Below are 25,753 nucleotides of genomic sequence, written 5' to 3'. Positions count from 1 at the left end.
TTTGCTTACGCCGAGAAGTCCGTTATGACCAATTACAGTCTAGACAACATGTATATTTTTCTTCCACCCCAGGCCAGCCAGGACACTCTTAAATTAGTGAGCTCATCAGGCTGCGCACATGGAACGCTGCAGCCGGTGGAGGGTTGTGTGCATGGTCTCCTTGCTTCTTTGCAGCCCCTCTTGTCCACGCCACTTCCATCTGCACCCCTGGAGGTTGTGTGTGTGTGTGTCAGTCAACCAGAGCCTTGCGGCCCACAAAGCCTGCAAAGAACCACCAGCCCCTGTGCTCAGTGACCAGCCTACCCCCCCCCCCCCTTCCAACAGCTGATGGAAGCCCAGAGCCCGGCAGGACGGTGGTTGTCAGCCTCTGCCAGATCCTAGCGATGATAATGTGCTGGCTCCATGTCGTGGCTTCTGGCTGCCCAGGCTCCGCCCCTTCTGGTGTGTGTGTGATGCTGTTGCCGCTGGTGTTGTGCCTGCCTCTCCCAGCCAGCCAGCTAGGCTGCTGGCGGCGGCCGGAGCGAGCAGCAGCGGGTTCTTCCCCGTGCGAGAAGCCTCCAGCCTGGCTTAGTGCGAGCCGGGGGGGGGGCGGGTGGGCCGGGGTGGGGGGGTGGGGAAGACAAGTCACCTTATGCAATTACTGCCTATGCTGGCCGGCCACTTCTAGCCAGGCTGGGGAGGGCAGGGCAGGGGGGGACCAGTCCTGAGTCTCCCCCATCAGAGCGTTATGGATCTATTCGACTTTTTCAGGGACTGGGACTTAGAGCAGCAGTGGTAGGTTTGGATTTTCTTTTAATCCCAATATTCGTCTCTCCCCCTCGCTGTATTTTAGCCTTTGTTGGAAGGATAAAGCTCCCCCCTCCCCCCCCCCCCGCCCCCCAAACCTTGCTCACTTGCTTAAACCACCTACGGATTGTGGCTGGGTTGCGACTTGCTATCGGGCAGTGGGATGCGTGGCTGTAATATTCGTGTACTTTTCTCTTTCTTTTGATAATACTGTTGATGGTCCAAGTTGAAAGAGTACAATGTGAACCGGGTGGGGGGGTTGCCATGCATTGATGTTAAGGAGAGGAGCCATGCATCCCCCTGCTCCTGGTGGGTTTTATTCATTAACCGTTTCGCATGCCTTTGACTGGCAGGGACACCTACTATTTCCTTGGATCGATGGGTTAAGTTGGATAGATGGGTGGCTAAGCCTTGCAACGTTTAAAACAACAGAAACCCAGCGAATTAAAGATGCAATTTCCCCCCCAAGATCGTGGCTTATCTAATGTACTGTTTACTGCTGTCAGTGACAATATCCCCCCTCATTATGAGAAATGCCACTGTAGTTTCGGTGAATTGCACAGTTTAAGTATGTGTGTATTTTTTTTTTTTTTTTTGCTGCTGTCCTATTCAAGGTAAAGCATGATTATTGAAGTTAGTCTTGGAAGAGGAAAGATCAGTCCCAGGTGGTGTTTGATATTAGGTCTGAGTTTTTTTTTTGGGGGGGGGAACTTTAGGTTTTATTGCTTTGCAAATGGGCACTCACCTTGGGAAGGTTGGTGCATCTGTCTAAAATATTGTAAACTTGTTGCAAAAGAGTTAATGTGGAGGAATTTTTCGGTGGGGGACCAGTAGCAGAAAAGTTGCTGTTTGTGTAGTATTTAACTTTTGTTGCTTCATATGGTCTGTTAATAAGAATATGATTTTTTTGGTCTTTGTTGGGGCATAGTTCATGTTTTATTTTTCTCTTCACTCAGAATAAATGAGTTGCTTTTTTCTTACCATGTCTGATCAAATTCAAAATTGGTTACTGGATGATTACATGTAGTTAGGCTAGTGTGCAGTTCGGCACAAGGAAAGAGAATAAAATACTGTATTTGCAGCCTTCATCTCTAAATGCCATACAGACGTGTATGTATATGCACACTGCATATTCTGCACACGGGTTCACTTTACTTTATTGATATTTTAAGCAATGCCTGTGAAAAAGAGCATATCTTTAGCTAATAGCTATCATTTTGTCAAACATATTGTAGCTGCTCTAGTTGAAAACCCAAGATAATCAGAACTCAAATACCTGTCACGTTTTATTTTACAGCAATTTACAAGTAAATCCTTGGAACCATAAATTACACTATATCAATATTAATCTGTTAGCAGGCGTTTTGGATCTTGTGCTGTGTTTTACCAGCTCTGCATAAACCATCGCTTTATGCGTTAGATCGTTTAATAACCATGCTGTTGTTGTTTAAAAAGTAATAATCACAATAAAATTAGTGCTCAATTAAATATTATGCTCTGCACACTATCTTTACACTGCTACACTAATTTATTTTGCAGACAACTGATAACCACTGTATTACTATTCAAATAGTATTTGCATACAATTTGCCTAATTTATGGTGTGGGTAACATCATTAATTTAATAGAAGCTGTTACAACTGAATACGTGGGTGTAGTTCAAATACTAAGTACATTGCAGAATATTGAGTTTTAATGTTTGTTTAAAAACTTATTTTTATCTGAATATGGTCGTATGTACATTTAGTGATGTCCCTCCCCTCCCTTCCCTCACAAGGAAGGAAAGTCTTGTGTCTCCGTCTTTGCATAAAATATTAATAATATATTTCCTCTTTTACTATGGTTGTCATGCATTTGACTTGTAATGAAAATTATTGTTTTAAAAGAAATCTAATGTTCTTAAGTCAATGGACCCTAACACATGTTCTACTTTATGACTGTTTATTTCTAAGCATTCTGCAGCTATGCAAACTCTATATATTACATACTGTGCACTCTGTGGATGGATATGTACATGCACTCAGCTGGATTACTTACATGAGTATGGCAGGCTGGATTTGGCCCATATATGTGTAATTTATGTACACGTATATAAAATACTATGTGTGAGAGAGAGACACACACTTGCAGCAGTAAGGCAAAATGGATTTAGCCCATAATTAGTTGTGTATGTGTGTGCGTGAGCACACATGTATACATATATGTAACACTATATACATGTGCGTAATTATATGTATTGTATACATGAACATAATTTCATTTATATTACCACTTGTCTTACTCAGGCCAGTAGTTCTGTTGTGTGAATAAAGAGCTGGATTTGGCCCATCAAAATGCCTACATACAACTCTCTTGCATGTGCACACAATACAATGTGTGTGTGTCCATAAACACATAAAAAGTGTTTCATAATTATTTATAAGGCCAATAAAGATCCAGTCGTGCATTCCTTCCACGCCTAAAACTTTCATTGATCTCAGCTGGAGTTTTGGGCTACAAGGAAGGCAAAATCAAGTCCAAAGAGTGTGTGTGTGTCAATTATGTATATAAACAAAGGGAGAGTACAAATATGGCAAAGCATTAGTATTAACTAGTGAAATATGAAGATTGACAGTCATTTGAATGGTCAGATATATGTGGCAGCACTCATAGAGGTGTGACGGGTGTGAGCCTACCACTAAGCACCATTTCATCAGCAAATGACTCCAGAATATTTTGAAGCATCCCAGAAAATGCTATTTGCATTTTTATTTTCCCTCCATGGGAGGTATCTCTCTGTAGTGCCTTTTCCTCAGCTACTATAGCAAGAACTGTCAAAGCTGTAAAGTGTGCTGCCAGGGGATATGTTCTTAAATTCACTTGTGGCACTCAGCCCAATCAGTGGGAGATTTACCTGGGTAAAAACTGCAGAATCAGACCTCCACTCTCCTGTTGTTAGAGTCCTCACTGTAGCCAGTAATGAGGCATTTTTGTGGAATTTAATAAAGAATTTAGTTGTTGGGTTCTTGTGGTTATTTCTATTTTTTTTTAAAATGTGGTTCAGAGTTAATGAAATGTGCAGTGGAAGGTCAAAAGTGCCCCAGAGGCTATCACACCAGATTTCAGAAATAGGAGAAGAAGAAAACAAAAACCAACATCCCCCACCCACCTTTAATGGATCTAAACTCTGGGCCAAGCTCAAGTCCGTTCAGATTCCATAATGTTCACCTGGGTTTACATTTAATATGCGTCATTCTATGAGAGGAGAAGGGAAGGGAGAGAGAGATAATGAAAAGCTTGGCTGGCTGTGAGCACCAAGGAGACCATTTGCTGTTAAAAATCAAATTTCGTCTTTTAAATCATTTTCCACACTTGTCTGTGGTAACCAAGTAAATGAAATCTTGAAGTGTCCTGGGACCATGTGGCTACATTTGAACCTGCTTACTGAAGAAGGTGATGCTATTAATCAACTGCTAGCAAACAAAACCAAAACCCCCAACCCAATAATCCCAGGATATAGAACCAGCTTTTCAACACTACAAATAACAAAGAGATACATTGGTTATGTTTTACTTAATGTCATTGCTGCTATTATTTTTAAGTCCTTCAAAAGTAGCAATATAAGAAGAGGAAATATTCGATAAGAAAGAAAAATGCACATTCAGGTATATAAAATTGCAAAAGGAAATAAAATCAGCAGGTAACAGTATAGCAGAAGCTGCGTGGCTCTGATAAGGGAAAAGACTTCGTGCTGCAGAGAAGTGAACCTCTTGTTTTTACTTTTTATTTTATGTATCACAAGTAGCCTAATTACAGCAAAACCAGCAAACTGCCAGTTATACAGGAAGAGGCTTAAACTCACTAAACTGTTATATAAATAGAAAGTTCAAAGGTCTGTTTGTGGCTGACAAAGCTGAGAACAGGCCATCTGTGGGCCAGGTTTCTCTGCTGTATGAATGCAAAAACATACTGCATGCCACAGCAGCATGCACTTTCAACGTATTTCCTCAACCTGGAGGGGGTGATCCTGCTCTCCAGACAAAGGTGAACTGTTTCAGTCTCAGCCTGTGACTTTGGGGTTTTTTATTTTTTTAAAAATTTATTTATTGCCATGTGCGGCTGCAGAAGACCGTTTCAGTTACTGTTCTGTACATAGAGGTCTTTAATAGCTTGTTAAATAAAAAAATCTTCTGAACGTTGAAGCAGATTCTCAAGGGAATGTGTGAAATGGAGTAGATAGATCCTTTTATGAATTGGGATGATTTTTGTGGGAGTTTGAACAGGAAAAAAAAAATTCTGAATGAGAAGGTGCAGGCTTTGATTTTTTTTCTTTTCCTGTTCGAAATATTAAAGTTGAATTGCATTTGTTTTCTGGATTTCTGTTACAAGCATCCCACAGTAATTCTTTTGAAAACGTTTCAGTTTCAATTTGCTTTGAAAATATAAGTGGATGAATTGTGGGACTTTGGTAGGTGGGCGACGAGCATTGGAAGCTGTCAAAACAAACAGCTGTGAGAGACCAAAAATATGCTTTGGGCCAAATCCTGCACTTCCATATATCCTGACTTACTAAAATTCTGCCCTGGTTGAAGAATGTGGCCCTTTGTAAATTTTGAACTTGCATCCATCAGACAAGGCAAAATTATGATCACATTTGAGAAATCAGTTTAACAACATGTGAATTGTTTTGCTAATGAGTCATTCAAGAATTTAATGACTTTTTAAAATAGACAAATCTGGATGGAGAACAACCGTTTCAGAAATGATTCAGCCATTCCAAAGCCAAACAGAACTTCAGAGCGTCTGTACACCTTGCACGTGGATGCAAATGATATTGTTAGGTTTGGGATTTTTTTTTAAACAAAGATGACTTTTATCATGCAAGCCCTTCTAATGGGATCAATCAAATGGTGCCTGTGCCCCCTGTGTCTGTGACAAAGCATGTCACTTCACCCTGGAATTTAAATAAATGATTTGATTGGAAAATGTGACATTTTGTAAAGTATCCGTTGAAATAAATATACAGAATGATCTGTTAGATGTGAACTGACATTCATGGTCTTCACTTCTCAGAACTGCTGCACTACTCTTCAAGCCTAAGGGTGGCATAATGAAAGTAATTCTTGCACCATTCTGGAACGCCTTGCGTAACTCGAATTTTGCATAAGTCGGAAACGTATCTCCGACCATTACGCAACCCCCCCCCCAAAAAACAAACAAAAAACCCATCTATTTCTAGCTTACGGAACTTTTTCCGTAAGCTTAGATTTGTGTATGTCGGGTTTACATAATTCGAGGAGCATCTGTATTTAAATCAGTATCAAAACTCCCGTGGAATTAAATGGGACAGAAATTTGACTCCAAGGCCAAACAATTGCACTTGGGCCTGATTCAGGAATGTACTTAAACATGGGTTTAATTTTAAGCACACGAGTAATCCCATTAAGTCAATGGGATTACTCGTGTGCTTAAAATTAAGCGTGTGCTTGAGTATTGAATTGAACCTTGTTCAGTCTGGAGACTGAGTCCAAAGAAGCAATCCTTTGCGTGGTGCTTGCTGGAAGAAACTGGTGCAATATTTTAATGCGGAGGTTTAGTGTGTCTGTCTTTTTGCTTCAGTTCTACACTTGTTTGTCATGGTTGCACACATGACTGGCAGTCAGAACCAATGCAAATCTTAAAACTTTAAAAAGAACAGCTTCTTAAGTAAATTGATTTAGAACATGCTGCAAGAGTTCTAGAGACTGGTCTATGATACCATGGTGGGGAGCATACAATAAATGTCTACATATATCCAATCCTATAAAACCTCTGTATGTGGCCCTTCAATTAAAATACCAAGAAGTTTTAGGTGTAGTGGGCTTGCAGGATTGGGCCCTTACATCTAATCAATAAGTAATCAAACCCATCTATGTTTTCCTCAATATGGGCTTGATCCACACCCACTGAAATTAATAGATATGCTTCAGTGGGCACTAGATTAGGCCCTATTCTGGGCAAAAGCCAGGATCTCATGAAATGCAGAACAACTGTCTAAGGCCCTGATTCAGCCAGCTACTTAAGCACATGCCTGACTCTAAGCTTGAGAAAAGCCACCTGGAAATCAGTGCTGAGATCTGCTTAATTTAAATTTTAAAACATTTTTTAAAAAGCCTCTTCTCTCAATTGTGGTTTCAAAAGGTAAAATTTATAAAAACAAGTCAGTAAATACCCTTGGAGAACCAAAACTTTGCAGCATCTTTAGTTTTTAAAAAGTTAAAAACCTCTGCATGTTTAATGTGGGAGGGAGCAAATCCCATAGCACATCCAGCTACCATAACCAGACGTCCCATACAATAGTTATAGTTTCACAGCAGTGACTGGATGGGAAGATGCTTTAAACCTTTCATTATTCAAAGAATGTTCTGCATTGGTGCTTGGTAATCAAAACAGTTGTTTAATTTGTTTTAATATCTCTGTCCACGAACCCTCTGACTTAATGATGTACCGGCGAAGGGAGAAAACTAGAGATAAAAGGATGACATAAAATGGAGTGGAGAAAAAGTAAAGTGGGATCATGTCAGCAGGATTTTCAGCTCCATTTCACAGAACTTTTTATGATATGGTGAACTAACCAAAGATGTGTAAAAAAAATTACCAAGTATTTAATTGTTAAACCAAGTTTCTGGGTAATGATCTATGTCTGGGTGTCTGCTCTGGAAAAATACTGTGCTAGAACTTGATCCTTTAAAATGTATAGTTCTTACTACTGTGAGCTGCCCTTTGATTTCAATGGGACTACTTGTAATATACAGAACTACATGTAACAGAACAGGTTTGCAGGATTCAGCTCGTAATGCTGAAAAATAATGTGGAGTTCGAAAGCAGACATGAGAGAGAACCAAGACTTCCCTCTGTTAACTTTCCAACTACTACAAATTGTATTTGATCAGGAAGAGGCTTTTTTTCAACTTAGACAGAACAGATCCACACCATGAATTATTATGACTGTTAAGTAAGACTAGCCACTCATTTCTTCTGTAAAACTTTATAACATTTTAATTAGATTTTTATATACATGTGCGAAGCTTGACAAACTGTGCTCCACTGTGAAAGGTTGACTCTCTCACCAGTTGAATTTCTTTCTGTATGTGATCTGAGCTACTAATTTATATCTACGGATTGTATTTTAAAAATCATCTAGGGGTCTTCATTGCAGAATTAAGGATCAAATTGCAGCTAGAATCTGATAGTATCCTTGATGACAGTGAGAGTGTCATATATTGTATACAGTATGTACATTATGCTTAATTAGCAACAAAGGTCAATGACTGAACGTGATCTGTGACTCGGGTGCCATCATGGTAGCTGGCAGTTACACTGAGGTGTGACTACACCACTCATTATATGTTTGTATGGGGGAGGAGTGTTAACAAACAGTAAAGAAGGAAATGGGATAGTGATAACCAGTTTAAAAATCACTCCTTCCTTCGGCAAACATTATTATAGCAATTTGTATGTGGCTGTGGGTGTACATGGTACTTCAAAATAAGTAAACTCTCTAGTTTTCATTGCTATCAGCACTTACTACTAGCACAGTGCTTATTACTCAAGGTAATAGTCACTTTACTCCGTAGTAAGAGTTTTAAGAATCCAGACTTAGTTTAGTATTTTCCTTAGCAGACATCCAAGCTGTAGACCAGTACCCAATGACCAGGCCAGCACCCTACTTAGTTAACAGTCTCAAGGTAGGAGCAGGTAAATACATTGTATCAGGGTGTAGCCGTGTTAGTCTGTAGCCACAAAAACAACAAGGAATCTGGTGGCACCTTAAAGACTAACAGATTTATTTGGGCATAAGCTTTCATGGGTAAAAAACCTAACTTCTTCAGATGCACCATGTAGTAGGACACAATACAGGCTAAGTGCACTTTTATAAAAAGAGAGCTTCCATATAGAATAGCATGTTTCCTGTCTAACACATTTTTTAGTCTCAAGATAACAGACCACTGTCTACTCATGTAACCTGGTGGCTTTATTAAAGAGAGGATCTCAGCCATAAATATTAGTTTGAACACCTGGCTTTTGGTTCGTGTGGTTTGGTTAGGCCTGGCCCAACAACTGTATTTTTAAACTGTTGTCTTAGAGATATTTCTTCTTACCTTTTACAGTATCATTCACCTTAGTCATTGCTTTACTAGCAAGCTAAAATAGCAGTAGAAAAAGCAAATAAAACCTCGGAAAATGGGGTTCCTTTAAACATAAAAACCAGGCAACCTTAAATTGTGACGGGATTGCAATTTCCCATTTTATTTTTGTGAGTCCTGCCACAAGGGAAGCTGAGAGGCTACAGAAATATGGTAATCATGTATTTCTGTTACTTTCATTAGTCACGGGTATATTTGAGAATATGGTAGTCAAGATTTTTTAGAAGTGACTAGTTATGGGCATCTCCATTTTTCAGGGCCCAATCTGAGAGAGAATTTCAAGGGGCTTGAAAATATTGGGGCTTGAAAGGTGTGAGCTCATCACTTTCTGAACATCAGCCCTCTTTGAGTGTCTCAAGGTGGGCAACAAAATCACTAGTCACTTCTGAAAATCTTAGCCTGTTGTTCTTAATATTGGAAGGACTAGTGTCTTTAATTTGACACCCTAACAAATATTCTTCCCAATGTTTCCTGTCAGGTGCAGTGATCAGGAATGAGTCTCTTTATCTAAGCGTTAAAACTAATTTGTATGGGTTCTGATCCAATCCCATTAAACACAATAGGAGTCTTTCAGTTGATTGTAATGGGAAGTGGACTAGGCCTTAGAATAGATGGTCTTTGGGAAGGTAGACTTTTAAAGGATGTGGTGCATATGCACCAAGTTGAACACTTTTGTAATTCTTTTCTGTGTGACTGGAGAATAGAAATTGGAGTTTATATTTACTCTAAAAGCAGCCTTTGATTCTGATGACTTTATGTTTCAGGGTACTATGCAAGGCCCATTCGTTTCACTTGGCCTTTGAAGAGGAGTAGGTGGACTGAGATTGTGTGTGTGTGTGGGGGGGGAATGTTGTAGGGAAGGGTGGTCTTGTGGCTAGGACATTAGATTGGGACTCAGGAAATGTAAATTCAGTTAGTCAATGTATGACCTTTGTGCAAGTGATTTAATCCCTCTGTGTAGGAAACAGAAGTTTCCTATCTGTAAAATGGGAATGATAATACTTAGTTCTTATAGTGCACTTTCGAGCAGTAGATCTCCAAGTTCTTTCCAAAGGATGTAAGTATCGTGGTCCCCATTTATACAGATGGGGGAAACTGAGGCACAGAGCGGTGAAAGGATTTGCTCAAGGTCACACAGGCGGCCAATGATAGATCCAGGAATAGAGCTGAGGTCTTCTGAATCCCAGTCCACTGCTCAGTCCATGCTGCCATGTTGCTAATAGTACTCTCTACTGCACAGATGTGTTATAGGAGAAATTCCTAAAAGTTCATTCAGGGATAAAATACTATGGTGGTGTGGGGTAAATAGATACCTAGACAGATAAGCTAGCAGTAAAAATGCATCTTCTAAAAATGAAGGCAGAATTCGGACTGAAGAGAATATATCCAAGGAAGAAAGATGAGATAAGAGAAAACATAGTTGAGTGCATGGGCTATATAATATACATGTGACATGCATGTTTTATGTGGCCTGCACTAACTTGGACTGTGAATGGTGGTACCTTTTTAAGGCAAGACAATTCTTTCTTGCCACCAGTCTTGTATGGAAGTTTTTTATATGTTACTGTGGCTGAAGTAAATGACATGTATATGACACTTACTGAAAATTATATCCATTCTTTCTTCAAGGCAGCTGCCTTTGTTTCTGACAGACTTCTGTTTTGTCGGTTAACCTAGGGCTTGGGTTTTCTAACACATATTATTAGATTGACTATATTTTCTATTTATAACATTTGAGGATACTAACTACTGCATTGCATTTAGCAAGCACTAGTCAGAACAGTTTTTATGCTATAATTAATATAGAAATTGCATATTATTCATTATACAAAAATTATGAGTGAGTTTCCCCACAAGATTGTAAGGAAAAGATGCAGCAAATGATTCTGTGGTCTTCATCTGTATCCCAAAAGAGTAGGAGAAGTTTGGAAATTTGCAAATGCAGTTTAAATTCATTACTTTTTTATAGTATATTTCTAAAATTAAAGCCAAGATGGGCTTTTAGTGCAGGGAATGCATTTTGGTAGATACCAAGAATATAATTTTAAGGTATTTGGGGAGACCATTGAGAGCATATTTACCCATAATCATCTTCATGGTGTAACTGCATTTAGGCCAGTGGAGTTGCACTAAGAGGCTGATTCAAAGGTTATTGAAGATAGAGATATCCTATCTCCTAGAACTGGAAGGGACCCTGAAAAGTCATCAAGTCCAGCCCCCTGCTTTCACTAGCAGGACCAACAAGTACTGATTTTGCCCCAGATCCCTAAGTGGCCCCCTCAAAGACTGAACTCACAACCCTGGGTTTAGCAGGCTAATGCTCAAACCACTACCTTGCCACTCTCCATCCTCTATCCTGGTTGGATTCGTAGGACCAGGAAGAGAAGACAATACTTCTGTGGAGGTGGCTGACCCTCCCCAATGTTCTCCACATGAGGATGGGAAGATCTGCACATGGAATGTCCCCTTTGCATCCAGACAAGGGTGCACGATTGGATCCTGTTACTAGACAGCAACAATTACATATGATGATAGATGTTAGAGTAGAAAAACACCCATTAGTTCATCCATCTCCAGCCCATGTCAAGCTAGCACAGTCTGGGTTGCTAAAGTACATTTTCTAACCCTTCAGAAGCTGATTCTGTTGTCATTACTTACGGAGATGGGTCCCATAGTATGTAACTCACACAGAGAAGCATCCAACAAATGTGACTGGATCTTGCATAAATTACACAAATTAGCCCAGGAATGGTATATTTTGAAGATATATCAGAGCTATGTGGGGAACCCTACATTCAGAATGATCCTCTATTGTAAATACATAATTTAAGTGCATTCTTTTAGCTGCATTTCAACCAGAAGTATCCTATGGTTTGTTTGTTTTTCTTTTTTAACAATTCTCACTTGTGTAAGCTTGCACAATCTGACTGCAAATTCAGCTGCAAATGATTAGAGGGCTCATCAAAACTGAGGCAGACTGGTGTGTTTGGTTAAGATTTAACATCTTTCTAAGTAATTGTAATGTAATGTCCGCGTATAGTCTGTCTACGGAAAGAAAGGGACATAAATGATGCAGCTCTATTGCATCAGGGCTTTTGTAAACAATTTACTGTTAGTCATATATCTGAAGTAAAGGAGAGAGGATTGATAAACCTATTCCAAAGGGCTTGAAAAGTTAAAGTGAATTCTAAATGTAGATTAGGAGCAAACCATGACAGCCAAGCCAGCATTACCTCAGTTGATTAATTTATAAGGATACTGGTCAATGATTTTAACCAACAGCTATGCATAGTAGAATCCTAATGGGATCTGTCTGTTAAGATTACATAAAGTAGAGCATTTGATTTATTTCATAGTTTTCCAAAGCTCCACTTTAACTTCATACAAATAATGCATTAGTCACACTGGATAAAATGGCATATTGAATCAAGTTGTGATTTTGTCTGCTTCTCATAATCTGATTTTATAAAGGATTAAATCTGTTTTAGTAGTTTATTCATATCATAAAAGAGATTGTTGGCTGAATGAAATCTTTACATCTGCCACATTCTATCTCATTAGAAAAGCCCCTTATTTTCTTCTAGTCTGTTCTTATCCCCAAGAGTGTCTCTGTGTGTATATTTTCTGTACATGTTTGTGTTTTATAATGGCACGGTATTTGCAAAAATGTGGTTAAGGTGACATCATTATTTCTAGATGTGGGCTGGGGGATTGTATCAATCTAAGCCTGTAAATATTCACTTTAGGCTAAAACGTGACAAAGTATCCACCCAGGAACAAATGAGATGTGTGTGTAATCTTTGTTCTTTTTAATGGGTTTTACGTTTGCTAACCCACATGGCATTCTGTGCCCACTGGAAGGAGATTGTGCATCTAGTGTTGCTCCTCTCCATTCTGATAGTTTTACCAGGGTCTCCTGAGAAGTGAAGGCATGGTATTAGTTAGCCGAGTCATTCTCGCCACTGATCTTATCAACAGAGATGAAACTGTGGGAAAAGGGCTTTCCAAAGGCATTGGTCAGAGGTTTTTCACCTGTCTTGTTTCCGTTGACCACCTGCTCCATCTGACATCATGGTATCAATGAACCTGTTTTAGGGAGTACAAAAATATAGGAGAATATATATTTTCTCTTTTTAAAAATGTGATTCTTTGTGCTCAAATAACTAGAAAATGAAATTAGATGGATTTGTTTTTTCCAGAAGTATCCATCTGACCCTTAATATACAATATGGACAGAGTCACGCAGTTGTGTACATCTGTGTGCATCTTGTCACTCATTTAATCACATATAAGTGGGCATGTATCATAGAAAAATGTATATTTATATATAATACAGACCAGGCACAGATGTGCACAAATACTGATTTGCATGCATGCATTAGGTGATTTACCCATGTGAATTTGAAAATCTGGACTGTGTGTGTGTGTGTGTGTGTGTGTGTGTGTAAGAGAATGAATACATGATGGCATTCAGCTTGGAAAGAGACCACTAAGGGGGGATATGATAGAGGTCTATAAAATCATGACTAGTGTGGAGAAAGTAAATAAGGAAGTGTTATTTACTCCTTCCTATAACACAAGAACTAGGGGTCACCAAATGTAATTAATAGGCAGCAGGTTTAAAACAAACAAAAGGAAGTATTTTTTCATACAATGCACAGTCAACCTGTGGAACTCCTTGCCAGAGGATGTTGTGAAGGTCAAGACTATAACAGGGTTCAAAAAAGAACTATATAAATTCATGGAGGATAGGTCCATAAATGGCTATTAGCCAGGATGGGCAGGAATGGTGTCCCTAGCCTCTGTTTGCCAGAAACTGGGAATGGGTGACAGGGGATGGATCACTTGATAATTACCTGTTCTGTTCATTTGGGGCACCTGGCATTGGCCACTGTCGGAAGATGGGATACTGAGCTAGATGGACCTTTGGTCTGACCCCGTATGGCTGTTCTTATTCAGTGGCATAAATATTTATAGCACATAAGAGCCATTGACCTCCCCTCCTCTTCCAAAAAGGCAGTCCTGGTTCAGTAAGGTATGTAAGCATATGCATAACTTTAAACATGAGGATTCTCATTTTCTTCAATGGAACTAATCCCATGCTTAAAATTATGCATGTGTTGATGTACCTTACTGAACTAGGGCCAAAAGGGGCAATAGTGTATAGTCTGTTGGGTGTGAGCTGTCATTATGACTGTGGGGGGAGTTGTTTTCGCGTATCCTATTAAAGGCTGAAGTTTCCTCGCACCCTTGTGTGCACAACCCAGAGATCTAGAGCTGCTTCTGTCTTTGAGTTTTCATTTCCACCCATTTTTATTCAGTCCCATAAACCACGTAGGGCCAGAGTCTGCCACCCTTAATGGGGCTTCTCATAGAGTAAGGCACTAACCAGTGTGAGCAAGGGTGGCAGCTTCCGGCTCTTTATTAGTTCCTCTTATAGTCAGAGAAGCATGTTAGCATTCTGAGAACTTCCTGAGATGAAACATCAAGATCTTCATTCAGATTTTCTTTTGTCGATCGATGTTGCATTTTGATTGGCCCCTGCTTCTGGTTATGACCCATGTTCAAACATACCTGGAATCTGAATGGGTATTTTGATCTGAAATTTGAAGTTTGCCTCCTCTCTGTAAAAGGCTGATCTAAGAGGCTGCATCCAAATATTCAGGAACTTGAGTGGTGTTGAAATCTAGTCCCCCGACCCTCCTTTGGGAATTGCACAGGTAGACATGTGTGGAGACCACGGAAATCAGAGGAGCGCTATGCAAGATTTCATCCACTCTGAGTGAAGGATTGGGGCCGAATGTTGATTTAAATTGTGTAACTTGGGCCCATCTCTGATTCCAGCCGGGCATTTTGAAGACAGGACAATACAAAAACAAACTAGTCCTATGTATTATTTTTCCTGAAGGTTCATTGGATCAGATCAGATCATTTGCCTTTTGCCTGAGTTGGCCATCTTTTTATGAGACAGTAATGCTTTTGCTGCTTGACAGAGCTAAGTCCTTTTTGCTTTAATTGTGTTTTTATTGAAACTGAGAAGATACATGTGGCTTTTCATAAATGTGTTTTTAGTTGTTAGCAAATTCCCATGATGTGGAACATTTATTTAAAGGACAGCAGTGTTTGCTGAAGCATAGGAGCTCCTGTGGCTCCCAAATTTGGGGCCAATTGTGTGGCGAGTGTGAATTGGTTTGTATGGTCAGGGAATTGGTTTCCATTTGCAGCTGGTGAATGAACAGTACCCTTAATTTTCGGTTAACTGGAGCTGGCCTTTATAGCGGCTTTACATTAAATAATGTATTTTATTTCATTGATGTTTCTGATCTTGCATTAAATATATGTAGTTGAAGAGCCTGGAACTAGTAATACAGTATAAGATGTAAATGCCAGCACTGCTTTGCACCCTATTCTCTGGATTTATACACATTTTTAGATGCCAGGGATGTCAATCTGGCATATTGTGTGAGCCGTATATTCTTTTTTTTTTTTTTTTTAAGGTTCATAGATTGCAAAACAACTTAAATATAAAATTATTTTAAAACTAAGAAAGCATTCATTGTTCTTGTATGTTGTAACATAAGCTGCATTTTGTAAGGCAAAGGAAGGAGCTACAGTAATTAGGCAGAGTGCTAGTTGCTTTCTAGTAATACGAGTAGTTATCGAAACTATTATGCAGCAATAAAACGTGGACTAGTGCAAAGTTCTATTGGTTAGTTCACAAATTATTCTCTGTGCTTGGCCCTGTCTGATGGTCGATGCAACAGACGCAGCATATGTATTTAAATATGATAGAACAGAGCCACGCTATGTGTTTTCTGTGAAAAGCAGTGACTGTAGCAGCTCTGAATAAACAGAAAAGGGCCTTTTATGGACAATTCGTTGTATTTTATTTGGCAGCTGTTTCTCTTTAATAGGAATTTTTCAGTGGTATTTATTGTATTTTATGCTGGTGGGGGGGGAGAGCTGGAGCAGCAAATTCCCAAGATTTGAGCAGCTTTTATGTGCTTTTCTCGTTTTGAACAATAGGAAAATATTGCTGTATTAATTACTGTTGTGCCTTATTGGCAAAAATAAAGATATCCTATGGTATGAAATTACTAATAGGAGCGAGGCTTTGATTTTCTCATTAGCACAGGGTATTTTGCATCTGTTCTGGTTCACGAGCTCATTGTTGGCATTTAAATAATAAATAGTAATTATGACTCGGTAATGACTAATAATAATAAAAATAAGTAGGCATTTGAGTGTGCATGTAGTTAGGCATGCTTCCATGTTTATCAATAGGATTGGAGATCCCTCAAAATGAGCCATTTTAGTGTGCCCATTCACACTTTCTTAGATCATTGCACAACTTACATCTCCATTGCAGTGATGGCATGTAGATGAGCTATGTACAAGCACTCTCATCTTTGCATGTCAGGAGTGAAACGTTAAGGTTCTCACTTGAAATGGAAAATGTACATTTCTTCCACTTAGGGTGTGTGTGTGTGTGTAGGTGTGTGTGTGTGTGTGTGTGAATAGACCCTTAAATATATCATTGTTCTGAATTCATGAAAACGTCAAAGCTTTGAATTTTCCTACCACAGTCTTTCAAGCATAGTTTTAGAAAAGTAGCCCGAAAGCGCCTTCCCTAGTTCAGTTCAATTTGTGTTAAAGTTTCCCCACTGCTATAGATTCTACTACAAAAACAGATGCATTAAAGTAGTGTTAGGAGTCTGTCTTAAACATACAAAAGCAAGGGAATCTACAGTTAAGGCTCAAAATCCAAATCAACTGTCAATTTATAATGCTCTCTGTCATGTCTGTTAGGGCATTTGCAGGTATGATGCACTATGCATAAACTTCATACTTTTGCAATTCGTAAGCGATGCTGGACAAATTAAGGACAGTGCCTGCCTGCATTTGAACTCTTCACCTTGAATTTCTATGCCATTATGAGACAATATGTAGAGAGACTCCATAGTTATAGTGACGGCACGTTTCATTAATTGCCCTGATTTTAGCTTTCATCCCCAATTTAGTTTTGACTAGCAGCACTGGTTTGGCCTGAACATTTTTAGGTGTGTTTTGTGGGCAATGGCAAATATAATTCAAAGCCTGAAAAAAATAAAATCGCCAACTAGAGTCTAAGTTGCAGGTTATTAAAACATTTCTCTGTCTGTAATTCTGACTGTATTTTTTTTTAAAACATTTTTATGCCCATGTAGCTCAAAAGAAAATCAGGCCACTCATATCTGGGAACCTGAATTTGTGAGTCTAACTTCAGTGCCCAAATTTGGAAACTCTGGCCAAAATGCCTAACCTATTTGGAAAAAGAACAGGAGTACTTGTGGCACCTTAGAGACTAACACAAGTACTCCTGTTCTTTTTGCGGATACAGACTAACACGGCTGCTACTCTGTAACCTATTTGGGTGTCTCTAGCTACAGATCATCTTGCTTGTAAAATGTTGAACTTTACATGCAATTAAATGCCATTAAAATCTAGAATAATTTAAAAACTGGCTTATTTATGAAAATTGACCTTATCGATCAGCACGGTGATTCTTGCTATAAGAAAGTCTGCATGTGCTGATGGGTGCTTTTATAAAGTCCTTCTAGGGCAAGGGGAAGCAGAAGGTTTTTTTTAATCGATTAATATTATTTCTTGGTCTAACAACCCCTCAATTCTTATGGCACAAATAGTGTGTTTAAAAAAACAAAAACAAGCCAAAACAAAAAAACTCACAAGAACTTGTTCTTGTCTTGAAACAAAGCAGGTTGGCTGTGGCTAAAGCCAACAGAAATCAGTAAAGCAAGTAGTTTATCAGCACATGACCCGAAACGTTCTTAAAGTGATCTGTGAATGGCCGCTACCCTAAATCTGCTTCTTGTCATAGTAATTTGTCTGGCTTAAGGGGGAAGTGGCTCTCCTTGGCAATACAAGAGTAAGTGGATGACCATGTAAGATCAGAAGTCTCAGGCGGTAACGTTAGCACTATAACAAAGCTCTTCTTTGACACCGTTTCTGCTGCCGCCGCTGCTGTTAATAAGTGTGCTAATTATCATGAACCTGATAAGGCTTATATTAATTGTCTGGATTAAATGTAAATTCTGGTTAAATAGAGAATAGTTTAACAGTCTTGACAGGTGTGGGTTTGCCTAGCTGCTGTTTTCAATGTAAAAACATGCATTTAAAACCTTTTTTTAATAACTACCTCCATTTTTAACCCTTTCAGCAGATTTAGGGAGGTTTTTTTAAATCTGTTCAACAGTTCTCCTAACATTGTCAATTTATTCCCCCCACCCCATATTCCAGGAAGTGATTATCAGTTTGTGTAGTGAAATACAGTATGTAGCCCCAGCATTTCCAATGGATATAAAGAACCCAGCAGTGAGTTTGGACTCATGTTTATTGGTTACGTATGCATTATCGTAGTGCCAGGTAAGCTGTTTGGATCAGGGACTGTTATTTACCATATGTTTGCACAATGCATAGCACAATTGGGCCTAAGCTGTTTGGCCTCTAGGCACTATCACAATATAAATGTTAAATAATCATTTAGTACTGAAGAAAATAATGCCTGGTCAATCTACGATGGTTGCCATTGGGCTAGAGCTGGAGTTTTGGTTAGAGCAGACTTCTTGCTTCTATTCCTAATTCTACTTCTGACTGTGCAGTAAGTCACTTAATAATGGATATTATTGTATCCATGTTGCATCTGACGGGGGTGTTGCAAGCATTCATTCATTAATACTTAATAAATTTTTAAAAAGATTCATGCAAAATAATATATTAATAGTATTGAGATGAGGACATCTCCTTGGGATATTGGAGCAGGGAGGAAATCACTACCTTTTAACTGTCCAGCACTATGAATATAGAGAATAGGCATGTAAAAACAGCATCTGTCTAAAAAATAAAGGGCATGAATAATTGTTGGTAATGGTGGTATATTTATAGCATATTTTATGTATTATACAATTAGGTATTGCTATCGGTGCACATGGCCTCTCCAGCTTAATTGGCAGGAGAACTGTCATACAGCAACACATGTTTCAGCAAGCTGCAAGAGCAGTGATCTTTTTTTTTCATTTGTGTCAGCTACATTTTTATCACGTCTTTATTGTTTTTAATTTTTGTCTGTGAATTTAATGTTCATGAAAGGTACTGGGCTGACAGCTCTGGAGACTGAAGTCCTCTGTTTATCTACAGAATTGGCATTGACAGAGCAAGGTTCTTTTAATGTGCTCAAACTAGGCCCCAAGAGAGATGAGAAGATATTTCAGTGTCCATTATTAGTTGCCCATGCTGTCCTTTTTGTTCCGATGTTGGTGCAAACACAAACGAAGGCACAACCTCTGCCCTTTTTATCTTAAGGATAGATCTGCATGGCCCACATTACCATAGCATCTGAGCATCTCATGGTCTTTAATGTAGAGCTGCTCAGGAATTTTCTGTCCAAATATTTTTCAGGTGGAAAATGCAGTTTGTGCAAAACAAAAATTTTCCATTAGGAAAATCAAAGCAAAATATTTTGTTTCCTGTCAAGCTGACCTAAATCAAGACATTTCGGTTTGCCAAACTGAATCAGAACCTTTCATTTCAGGTCAGGGTGACATTACTCTGTGTCCCCCTGAACAGTCTCCTTTCTGGTTGAACGACCATGGTGCATCACGTGAGTCACGTAATCATGTTATACCAGGGGAGATGGAGCCCAGCCCATAGAGGAGAATGGGGGCGTAAGCACCTGAACTACAACTCCCATAAGAGATTGCAGCTCCTCGGGTCATACAGATTAATGTGGAGCTGAACTGAAACTAAGTATTTTGGCATTTCTGAATAGAATTTTTCCAAAACTGTCTATTCTGTGGGGAAAAAATGATATTTTGACTTCTCATCCCAATTTAGCATGGAAACAAATTTTGAAATATTAGAGTTCCAGGTGGGAAATTCTGATTTTCGACCAGCCCTGCTTTCGTTCCCGACAAATATCCTATGAGGCAAGACAGTGCCGTTATCCCCATTTTTCAGAGGAGCAAACTGAGGCCTTACAGATGTCATGTTCTAAGAGCTTACATGCCCATTTATTCTTTGAGCTCTGGTGAGACTTCCAACCAGGTTTCTGGTTAACCTTAAAGAAGTCATGGGTTTCTGTGGGGAAATCTTGACCCTTTCAAACTGTACCGAGACCATTAACTCATTTCACATATGTCAATAGACCACCTCCAGACAATAACAGCTTTTGGACTCTGTTGATCTAAGTTGGGCTGAATTAAATCAGGTAATTATAAGATGATGGGCTGTATATGCCCTGAGCCGTCCAGTCCCCCAAATACATGTTTAGCTTATAAATGGCCCATGTAATCAGTAGGATAAGCAGCCTTTGCTCAAATTCTGGGATTGGTAAAATAATATTATTATTTGCAAACAAAGAATTCTTACAGCTATACTGGTTTTGTTCGGTTAGAGACAAGTTCTGCACCCCACAGTTCACGTACGGAGAATCTTCACACCGTAGAACTGGTGCAGATATGCTGTGCAGGGAAAGGAAGATTTATTCAGCCAATTTGCCCCTCGCCCCGATGCAGCCCAGAAAGCCCAGTTTTGCAGGATCTCCCTTTTCACCGCTGCTCAGAGGATTTTGGGAAACAGAGAAATAGTGGGCTGCGAAAGGGTAGTACATCTCCTGCTATATAAAGTCATCCACCATTCCCTTGTGTGTGGACAGGATGAGGGGACTTTTACTGTGGAGATTACTCCAACTTTGAGTAGCATTTCTTCTGTCTGGCCTTCTTTACAGTTGCTGGAAAAACTCCCCAAAACGCGCGCGCATACACACACACACACACACACCAGTGCACTGGTGACAGGATTCGGGGCTTAGTGTTCAGCAATTGTACGTTCAACCCAAAGTACGTGTCCACATTCAAATCTGAATCATGGTAGCTGTAACTTGGTCTTTAAAGTAGTTTTATAACCCGGTTATGGGGGGAGGGAAGGGAAGCACCCAGTCTACATTGAGCATAGTAACATGGTTTAAATATGATTCTGGTGATCTTGGTTCTAATCTCAGTGTAGACAGGACCAGAGTGGTACGCTGAGCCTTGCTGGAGGTTGAAACCATGTTTGTAAGTGTGGGACAAAAATAGCTATGCATGTTCTGGCCACCTGTTCCAATGAAAAGAGGAAGCCAAGAGTGGCTTATAATGGACATGAAACTCTGTGTTCTCCTCTGAGAACTACAGGTGCAAATAACTCCTTATTTTGAAATATGTAAACAGGCATGATAGCTGTTGAGAAAGGAGCATGCAGATGAACTCCTTTGCAGTGGGATGGTGAATATTTCTCTGGGATCTCCTTTTTCTATCAGCGTGTGATAATTACTAGACTTCAGTTTATATAACAAGAGCATCTTGTGCTTTAGCACTTGCATGTTTTTACTGAAACCATCATGGGTTATGTCTAAAAAGTGGGGGGCAAAAAGTGGGGGTCAAATTACGATGACTTCGTGCCTGGGGACCTGACTGCCGGCCTTTTTTGTTGCTGCTACGGCTGTTTTTTTTTCCTTTCAGTTTTGTGTTGACTAATTTACTGTTTGTTCTAGAGCTGCAGTGAGTGGGAGCTAAACTTTAAATGCACATTTGGCTCTTTAAAAAGACATTTAGTGTACAATTACTGCTGTTTACCATCTTATAATTGTTGTGTGTTTAGGCTTAGTCAGGCTTAGGAAGATGGGTATCTGTAATCTTTGAGGGCTTTGACTCCCTGTTCCACTTTTTACAAAAGAGAAACTAATTATAGATCTAGGGAGATAATGTAATGTTTTGTATGTGTTTGGTGCTCTGATATCACAGTGATTAGTGTAGCATAAGTGCCTAGATAGACAGACAGACATAGCTAGAGAGGCCGTGGAAGAAGACTCCACTTGTGGTTCTGGTTTGAGTCATGGACTCTCAGTCTAGGGGTTATGTACAGGTCTTGATGGCCATGATCACCCTTCTTTTCCTTAGAGTGCCCCAAAGTTGATTTTTGTTGTAACATGGGCTCATGCTAAGGAAGAGGTTGAGAACCACTGGTTTACATGGATGGCTGCGGTTTTATCCATTAAGTAGTACTGTGTACTATAGACCTCAGCAGTAAAATCAGTCAAATTCAGTCACCCTTCAAACAATGTCCAGAACAAACAAGGACTTCAGTGAGCCCCATCCAGTGACAGATCCCTGAGCTGAAATCTCTCAACCTCATGGAAAGAACAGGGCAGGAGCGAGGTTTGCCTCCAATATGTGTCTGACTGACAAAGGTCCTCTCCAGTCCCACAGTTTGTTTATACCAGGGGTGGTGGGTGGGTAGAGAGATCTCTTCTCATCATCGGGATTAACAAAGGCATTGATTGTTCCGAAGGCAACTTCTGGGGCAGAAAAGGGCTGGCAGGTATAAGAGGGGAGAGCAATCAATGGCAGGAGAAGGAATTTTGAATTGTCCAACCAGGAACAATCCAAGGTACCTGCCAGTAGGCATTCTCTTTGTAAAGACTGGGACAGGGATAAAACACATAAATGTACACTGTCAGTCTGGTAACAAAGTTGACAGACACATAAGCTTTGGCTGAAGTTATTTCTACTCACAATGGAACTATTCATCTTTCAACTAAAGTAATACATGCATATATTTGATCTCTTACACAAACTCCTATGCCTTGATTATAACACTTGTTACGCCAGGATCTCAAAGCACTTGACAGCATAAAAGAATCAGCATAACAACATTCATGAGCTAGTATTCACATTTTACATAGGAGAGCACAGAAAGGTTTCTCTACGACTTGACCTAAGGCACTCAGCTAACGCAGCTGTACTGTTTATGTTTTAATCATGGATAAAATAAGTCTTTTTCCTTTTGATTAAAAAAATGAATTGAGAAGCTTGCATTCCTATCCCTTAGTTTAAAATTGTCTCTAGAGTGAAAATGTAAAGTCAGTTGTCCAAGTTGATTTTTCTATTGAACTACAGTTAAAACAAAGACCATTGTGAGAAAACAAAATGCAATTGAATCCTCTTGACAAATATATGACTGAAAAATACATTAGTACTTGAAAGTCATGAGGATCAATTAGTTCAGAAGCACGACTAGCTAGAAAAAAAATCTTTCTTCTCCTCCTCCTTCTTCAACTCCATGAGATTTATCTTCAGATGACCCAGAGAAATTGAAGGACATACACACTTTACCTGGGGTTAAAATCCTACTTATGTTTTTTTTAAATAGTGAAATGATTCTGCCTTTCAGGCTGTTTATAAACCCAATGGATGTTCTCAGTTGATTTCATAAGAAATATTTTTTTATTAGAAACAGTCACCACAGAAAAATTAATCTACTTGAGGGTGCAATCTGTAATTGAAAACTGTTGAGAAAATATAGTTACCATTCAGAAAATAATCAGAAGCTATTAATACACATTCTATCCCTTTGTCATTAAACAAACTTAGAATACAAGTAACAACTTTTTCGTTCCATAGCAGTAGATAAATGTGAGATCTTTCTCTCTCTTCTATGACGTGTTTTGTTTTACATATGATTCTAGTAAAAAGGTGGATGATTGTGTGGTTGATGGATGGTCACTTTTGTAGCCACCATTTCACTGTTGCTGCTCTAGGAATTCAGCAAAAGCCACTTCATCTATGTTGAATAAAGATTTGCATATATTGGAGCTCTGAGCAGGTGTTCAGTCTTGCTGGTGGAAGTCCATTCTACCTCCCTGGAGCCTCTTCTGTATCCCTTTAAAGTCAGTGGGCGTCTTTTCATTGACTTCAGTGGCCTTTAGATCAAGCTCACAAAGCCTGAGTGACTGGGCTATATATATGGGTGGAGTGTGGAGGGGTTGTGGCAGGAAAAGCCACTACTTCCCCGACCAAAGGCCAGACACAGAGCTTACTGCAAGCCCCTCCTCTCCTTTCTGCTATTCCAGCCTTGGGACTCTGCCGTTTGCAAGGGGTGTTGAGGCTGCTATATCTGTAATTGCTGTGGCTGTTCATTATGGGTGAATTTCACCCACTGAGATAGTCCTCCTATGCGATTGGTATAGTTGCTTCATGATTTTCAGTGGTAGAGGGGGATTTAGGTGCACAAGTTGTTTCTTGTTTTTAAAATTAAACCCTTAGATACTGAAACCCTGAGCACATGCCAGAATTCTCGACTGATCCAATATGTAGCCATAAAAATCAGTGGCGAAACAGTGTAGTTAATTAATAAAGTCTAAGCACCAGTGCTGGTCAAAAACCTACTTTCATGAAAAATTTAGTAGTGGTTTTTTTTTGTTTCAAATTGTTGTTTTAAATGGACCCATTTAAAATGATTTTATTAAAATACCGATTTTTTTATTTTTTTAAAAAGTGGCAATTTTTTGTTACCAAAAATGTAAAATGTCAACGATGTTGACATTTTATTTGTTGAAAAAATGTCTTTTTTGAAAAAAGGTCATTTTTCCACTAAACAAACTTTGCATTCAAACAATTCCAATGCTCTGCCAAGAATTCATATTATTGCAAGTGTTTGTCTACCCGTCCATATTTCAGTGCAGTGCACCTTCAGTGAAATCCTGCCATACTTTAGTACCTTTCATGCTAGTGCTTCCCATGGCACTTTGCAGTGTATAAAGTTAACATTAGACATGTAGCACCTAAAATTCTCTAAGATAATCATTTTAAAAATGCTGAATAAGACATCTCAACTGTTAAGTTTGGATTTAAGTGGCCCAGCAGTTGATACCTGTTTTTTGTTTGTTTGTTTTTATTTTCAATGGAAAATATTTGAAACAAAGGACTGAAATGAATAAAAGAACTGTAGATAATGACTTGAAATGATATTCAGGAAATCCAAAATCTGTTGTCCTCCAGGAAGAAGTCCAGACATGTACAAAGATCTGCTCTGTTAATTAAGAGGGAGAAATACTCTTCAGTGAGCTACAGTATTTTTATAATCCAAGTGCTGCTAAAAGGGATTCTTGTCAACCTGGTCGAGGGCATATGTGCCTCTGTCTTCTAGGTTTGAATCTAACCCAGTGTGGCTGTGACCAAAACGTTGTTACCATTTGATAGCTGTTTGTTGGCCTGTGCAAAGTAATTTTAGTGTCCGAGATGTTCCCACTAGCAATGGCACAAGAACCATCACCACAATTGGCACTAATTATCACTCTCATTGGCAACCTCTGCAAAGAGCCCAAGATTTGAATCGGAGCTCCTCTCTACACTGCTGTTTCCCATAGTCTACTTGTTCCGTGACTAAATAGTGTATTTCAGTTTGCAGGGTTGTCAATGTGGCATCTTATAGAAACAGTAATTCATATAATGAAAAAACCCAGGGTCCATCATCTCCTTTCCCATCCCACCCATCCTTGCACACAACAAATCTAGTGTGTGCAGGTCTTCTTTTTGGCATCGTGTTGCAATTTAAAGAAACAACTGGGTGTATGAATTTGTTGTACTGTATGAAATTACATTAGTTGGATTTCTGTGTGTTTTTGTAATATTTAAAATAAATAAAAGTTGTTTTTTAAATAAAAGCAGCCAGTGAATAGCAGTAAAATACATAAGAGAAAACAATAGGATTATGCAGTCTCTGAAAGAGCCAACAGATGTTCAGGGCGGGTTAGAAAAACAACATGATTAACGGTATGAAAGCTGCCGACAGATCTAAATAAAACCCCAAAATAGCTACAATTCTAGAATCAGCCTGCAGAACAGAAGATCATTACTGGCCTCCCCAGCACAGCCTCAGGTCTCGGATTAGTCTGAAAACAAGGTTGAAACTTCTCAGAAAGAAACATT

The 25,753-nt window shown here is 39.2% G+C and overlaps 1 protein-coding gene across 4 annotated transcripts in view; it reads left to right on the top strand.

Annotated features, from left to right (window-relative positions):
* Window positions 1–472: 472 nt before the first annotated feature.
* AFF2 (ALF transcription elongation factor 2) overlaps window positions 473–25,753 on the top strand; it is a 392,067-nt gene continuing 366,786 nt past the window's right edge. For all 4 annotated transcript variants that reach the window (XR_010590298.1, XR_006174660.2, XM_024106004.3 and 1 more), the window contains exon 1: window positions 473–774. Coding sequence is in view for 2 of the 4 variants with exons in the window: in XM_024106004.3 (XP_023961772.2) it covers window positions 728–774 (47 nt within the window). In the remaining 2 variants the exon portion in view is untranslated. The remainder of the gene's footprint in view (window positions 775–25,753) is intronic.

Source organism: Chrysemys picta, chromosome 9 (genome assembly GCF_011386835.1).
Source record: "Chrysemys picta bellii isolate R12L10 chromosome 9, ASM1138683v2, whole genome shotgun sequence".
In the NCBI taxonomy this organism is placed as follows: Eukaryota; Metazoa; Chordata; order Testudines; family Emydidae; genus Chrysemys; species Chrysemys picta.
This window is presented reverse-complemented; position numbering and strand designations above follow the sequence as displayed.